Here is a 6,494-nt window from a genome sequence, read left to right on the forward strand (position 1 = left end):
GATAAAAATGAAGGACAAGTACATGAGTACTGCCCATTTTTTGTTTTGCTAAAATACAAAACTGTCCTGAAGACATGTTGCTTTCTGAAATACATTTAGTTTTATTGTGCTATCTGCAAATTAATTAAAGAGTTTATAAAGAAATTGACATACTTGCTTATGTGTAAAAATAGAGGAGTAATTTCTTCCCTTCTGCTTGTTTTCAGTATAGTGGGTTAGTTCCACGGGAGAGCTGGGACATGTGGCATCCAACCTTGGTGGCTGAGGCTCTGTTTGCAATCGCAAACATCTTTAGCTCCCTACGCTTGATCTCATTATTCACTGCAAATTCTCACCTGGGACCTCTGCAGATATCTCTAGGAAGAATGTTGCTGGACATTTTGAAGTTTCTCTTCATATACTGCCTTGTGCTGCTAGCTTTTGCAAATGGTTTGAACCAGCTGTACTTCTATTACGAGACAAATGAACCTGGCAACTGCAAAGGAATACGATGTGAAAAGCAGAATAATGCATTTTCAACGTAAGTGGCTGATCTATTTCTATCCTCCCCTTCTGTCCCTAATATTTTAATCACTTAGATGTTGTTTACAGGAAAGAGGCTCTCTGCTTCTGTTGGTATTACAGTAGTGTCCTGACAGACACATCTAAAGTTACCCTAATACAGAAAAGTAAATATTAGCATTACATCAATCTACAATGATGTTCATCCCATACCACAGTGAAGTCTGTACAAATCATGATATCTCAAAAGATAAAAAGGTAAAATAAAGAGAAGGGGGAGATAATATGATACTAGAAAGTACATGTTTAGAATTAAGGGAAAAAGGTCACCAGATCAGAGCTTGCTTATCCAGGCAGCTGTCGCACTGCATTTCTTCCATGTCAACTTGTGGGCATTAAATAAATCTGGTTGTCTAAAATCATGAAGATTCTTTGTAAATGTGAGAAACTGAGGCAGGAAAAAGCATTCAGTCCAGCCTTCTACTGAAACTGAGTCTACTCCACACAGTAATCAAAAACTGTATTCTAATTTCTGGTTTAAAATTTATTTATTTTTCTTTCACTTGAAAAGCAATTTTACTTCACTCTGTTCTGTAGTTTATCAAGAGTGCCAAAACTCTACCCAATGAATAATAATTCTCTATATCATCTTTCAACTTCCAATCTGAATCAAACTCCTGCTATAAATACCTGTTCCCTATTACCTTCTATGAATCATATCTAGGCTGTTTTTAAAATATATTTATTACCAATGGCTTCCTTCTCAAAGTAAATAATTTTATAAAAATAGCACCTTTTACATCATCTTAATCAAGTCACTTTGCTCAGGCATGGTATATTTATTTCACATATTAATAACATCTTACGCACTTCTAAGCTTTGTGTGATCTAAACAGAAAAGTACAGGGAAATTTTCTAAAGCTCCACATTTATGGAAACAATATTTGGGAAACAGCGGGGACTACCTGTAGTAGTGACAGAAAATGGTGTCAAGCAAACTGTCATGAATCTTTTCTGCAGTCTCTTCTGCAACTGAGCAGGGGAGAATAGTGGTTGTTCAGTTTGTGCTCAGGCAAGTTCAAACCATACCAGAGGCTCCAGAGCAGTACTTTGCCATTCATAGACACTGTATTACAGGCAGAGATTCAGGACCTGGAGTTACTATAAGTCAAAGTATACTGTGCTCTCAGGTTTCCCTGTGGGACAGCACTGTACTGGGTTACATAATAAAGTTCTGTTTCACAGATGATAACACTTGGTGGGAAAGGGGCTGAAGGGTTATGTTTTGCCCAGTTCTGGACAGCAGGTCCCCGCATGCAGGACCACCCAGGGTGCTACAAGTCCCCACAGTTCAGCAGCCTCCCTTTTCTGGATGCAGTGGGGCTAGCACTGGTGGCCCACACATCCTGTCCAAGAAGTAACCTGCTCCTGGTGTCAGGGTGAAGGACCAGGAGCCAGGCCATGAGGAAAACTCACTCCAATTAATACCAACATACGGGACCAGGCAAGCAGAAAATTTTGCTCCAAAATTTTCAGGAGTAAAGGGTCTAACCAGAGCCCACCCTTATGACACTATAGTGTAGCTGAGCATTGTACAGAAGTGAAGTCAAACTGTCTAGTTTAAGTTTGTTATTGTTGTTCAGCTTCATAGCTCTTGTCTCAAACTTCTCTAAGGGAATATCATATACTTTAGTTATAAAAGCATAAGTTTCATTTGAGCAGTGTGTTTGTCTTTTTAATGTCTCCATTCTTTGCAAAACAAAACGTATGCTAATGATAATAATGTTGTTCTAATTATACAACTCCTTTTATCTCAGTGGCTCTCAACACAAACCAGAAATTGCATAAACTGACAATGCCAAGTATGTATGAGGATGCTATAATTGTTTTAACATCTTGATTTAAACACAACCATTAAGTTACTTTTGGATCCTTATTCTACCCTATACAGTCAAGACAAAGGGTCAAAATGCTTTAAAAGGCAGGTGTCTAAAGATCTCTAAAACTGTATTATCCCTCAGAAGTTTGTACATAATCAGCCTTTTACTAGATTCAATATTGTGTATCTAGAAGCTCAGATTTGAAACATTAAGCCATTGTTTCCTTAGAAAGATATTCTGTATATGTTGCTTCTGTTGTGGTAAGCATCATTTATTTCAGGGAGGTCACGGACTTCTGTATGTTTAGGGAAAACCTGAACAATCTGAAAGGTACATGTGTTGTTATTGTACAACTATTCCTTTTGGGTTTTGTTTTTCAGATTATTTGAAACGCTGCAGTCATTATTCTGGTCTATATTTGGACTCATCAATCTCTATGTGACCAATGTGAAAGCAAGGCATGAATTTACTGAATTTGTTGGGGCCACCATGTTTGGTACCTATAATGTAATCTCCCTGGTTGTTCTACTCAACATGCTAATAGCCATGATGAATAATTCTTACCAACTTATTGCTGTAAGTTGTATCCTTAGATAATTTATAATACATACCTTCTCTCTGTTCTTACATCCTATTTTGCTGGTAATAAACCTTTTTCACAGGCAGGATATCGGGGCAAATTCTCTGATTCATTCTAATTCTTTTGCATTGTTCTGGAAGGACCCAGAAACCAGACCCCCCATTAGATTGGGCAGAGGGGAATTTCCCCACAACTCTGAATGAGGAAAAGGTGTCCCTGCTGCAGAAGCCAGCTCATGGGTTAAGGGTTCCTGAAACTGCTGGCAAGTGACATGAGCTACTGCCTTGCCCAAGCTGTACTGAGAAAGAGACTCTGCCAAAGATTGTTCTGTCTGTGTTTTATTTTTAATACATTATATTTATTAAACTTCAAAATGCTGATTTTTTTTTTTTTTTTTATTTTCATACAGCATGAATATACAGATAATAGAAATTGGATGGTTTTGGACAATTCTGGATACATTAACAATTCAAACACAAGACCATGACTTCTCTTTTGCAGTCATTCTGTTCATGACTTCTCTTTTGCAGTCATTCTGTTTTTCTCCTTCAATGAAACCTGTCTTCATCCTTATCAAAGCTACTGTGCTATTTTTATTTCTCATCTGTCTATTAAGAAGGCTAATGAAAATAAACACTGATTCATCATATGGTAATTCTAATATGATCATGCAGAAATCAAACAAATGAAAAAGAGATTCACAGTCTTAGGTTTTTAAAATGCCTTTTTTTTTTTCTAATCATGAAATTACAAGTTTTTCCACAGAAGAAATACGGACTACATGTGTTTATATACTACTAGTTAGCAAAGTCTGGTACATAATATCACAACAAACTAGCTCATCAAAACTAAGACTGCAGGTAGAATAGTTTTCCCACTACAACTTCTAAATTATTGTTTTGATTAACATGTATCTGGCTAAAGATTAAAGGCTATGGCTAGACCTATAGTTTAAGTTCTTGGTTACTATGGTTGTCATCCAAATACAATCTTGTAAATCTAAACTTCTTGCTCAGCTGCTAGATTTAGCAATCTTTACATGGACTTTAGTTTTGATTTTTTTCAAACTTGTCAAACTTATACAATATTATATAGAATCCGAAAGAAATTTCAAGATAAAATAAAATAAAATAAAATATAAAACCCCCACAACCTGTTATAAATATATAGATCTCAAGTAGAAGGAAAAGAAGATATCCAGCTCAACAGTTTAAAGTAGCCTCGTGATCTGTTGGATAAGCTATCTGTGAATTTCTGGGTCTGGCAATTCCTAAGAGAGTTTATGAGATTTACACACTTGTTGAAGCTGCTACCCAGCAGAATAATTAGAGTGATCTGTGTGGAATAATGATAAGCTGCTATTATAAAAAAACCCCCATCTCTTTCAGAAATGTAGCATTTTTCTGCTTGTAATTATCCTTTGTTGTCTGAGATATTTTTAATTATTTAAAAGCCTGTAGCAGCAGAAGAAAAGTTAGAAGTGGATATATACTGTACATATCCAACATCTCTTTACTGAAGTAAAGCAGCTTAGCTTTGCTTTGTGTTAAAGACCTTCTGTCAAAGGAAGATTCCAGTATTTTAACAAGAAAATTAATTCAATTTTAACAAGAAAATGCATTTTATGTTTCAAAGTTGTTCTAGTTTCAGATTCTCAGATTTTTGTTGATGTTTGTTTCACCTCCTTAATTAAAGCAACATCTATGCTGGTGTTGTGTTTCTTGTGTGCAGGATCATGCAGACATTGAGTGGAAGTTTGCTCGAACAAAACTCTGGATGAGTTACTTCGAAGAAGGAGGAACTCTACCCACTCCTTTTAATGTCATACCAAGCCCAAAGTCTCTGTGGTATCTTATCAAATGGTTATGGAGACACCTTTGTAAGAAAAAAATTAGAAGAAAACCTGAAAGTTTTGGAACAATAGGGGTAAGTCAGCCCTGTGTTTTACTCTGCCTACAGCCCTCCTTTTTGCTGTATAGATGAGTCTTTCTCAGCTTTACAGACCATCTGAACTGTCAAATAACACATGTATGAGTTAGAGAGTAATTCTAGAGAGAATGTTTATTTTTTATGTTCATGTCAATATATTAGACTGAAAAAAAAAATCATCATATTCCTGTGCAATGACAATATGAACCGTGACAGTGCCTCTCCTACAGATAATGCAAGAAAGATTAAAAGCAATAAAAATACAAGAGATCAAATAGCTATACTTGTCTTCCAATCCCAGAGGTGTGGTTGATGATCTCTAGCTCAAGTGTCACAGTTCAAGTGTCACTGACACGTCATGAACCACAAATTCGTGTATAAAGTATTTGTCATGGAATATTCTGTGTCTCTCTTTCTCATCATGTAATGAAATGGGTTTGCCATAAGATCATTCTTACAAAAAGCCGTTCCCATTAAAGAAAACATTTTGAAAGGTAACAGCATTTACTTGGAATTGCTGACTTGAATTTAAAGCTAGAGTTATTTCAGAATCACATTGGTACCTTATTCTAATAGTGCTGATTAGTAGTGAAATTTCTAGACTAAAAGAGGGGAAAAGACACACAAGGGGAGCAAGAATAGTCTTGCACCTGGATTCAGATGACACTGTAGTATCTCAGCTACAGACTTTCTCTTGCAGCAGCAGTGGGTAAAGCAGATTTAAATTTGTCCCTCCTAGCTTTACCCAGCTGAGATACCTCAGTCGTCAGCAGAGTTTTTCTATATTGTCAGAGCAAATATCCAGGCAACAACCTAACCCACTAACAACTAAATCTCTCCAGTTATGTTTTCTGCATTTCCCATGGTAAGCGAGTCAATACCTCAGTCACTAAACTGCTTTTTGCCAACTCCAACATAAAGAAAACTATGTGGACATATACCACATATTTTTCTATGTGATAAAATGTGGACAATGACATTTTCTCTATACTATAGGGATTTGGTGAATATAAATGATTTCAAGTCTTCTAGGAACTCAGATAGCAAAGCATTATGTGAGAGAATAAGAATTTCATGTGTAGGTAAGGGAAAGAAGAAAGGGTTATAATCTTCACGCTGTTGACCCTGGTAGCAAAACTTGCATTCATTTCAAAGAAGCCAGTGATACAACACAATTCTTTGCTGGAACATTACTCTACTGACTTTTTATTTGCATTTCTTCCCAGTTTCTTGATATGTTGATTAATAAGGATAGGCTTTTCCTACATATTCTCCAATCACATCCTGTCATTGAGTTTAATTGCCAGAAATACTTGGAGAAACAAGTTCACTTATCTCTCATACTTGTAGATAGGAAAGAAACAGCCAGAAAAGAAAGCTTATGAAGGTGAGGATGGCATTGAAATAAACCAGTAATAGATTACAAGAAAGAAACATTGAAAAAAAACCCCATTAAAATTAATATTAGAAAAGCAGTAAGAGAGACAAACAGTGACTCAAATAGAATTTTTTTTTTTAAAGACATGGTGAAGAATTTTGAGAATAAAAAATCACTGTGTAATGACTTTGCTTAGTTAAACTTCATGAGGTTGGCATTGGTCCAC

At 36.0% G+C, this 6,494-nt stretch overlaps 1 protein-coding gene across 1 annotated transcript; it reads left to right on the top strand.

The window, feature by feature from the left end:
* Window positions 1-228: 228 nt before the first annotated feature.
* Window positions 229-4,887, top strand: LOC104404768 (short transient receptor potential channel 4-like; the record flags this gene model as incomplete). The annotated part of the gene is made up of 3 exons (XM_010013293.1): window positions 229-520; window positions 2,762-2,957; window positions 4,693-4,887. Coding segments are annotated over exons 1-3 (672 nt in total), but the record flags the coding sequence as incomplete, so codon positions are not given.
* Between the last annotated feature and the right edge of the window lie 1,607 nt (window positions 4,888-6,494).

The sequence above is a fragment of the Nestor notabilis genome, unplaced genomic scaffold (assembly GCF_000696875.1).
Source record: "Nestor notabilis isolate BGI_N333 unplaced genomic scaffold, ASM69687v1 scaffold6554, whole genome shotgun sequence".
NCBI classification, from domain to species: Eukaryota; Metazoa; Chordata; class Aves; order Psittaciformes; family Psittacidae; genus Nestor; species Nestor notabilis.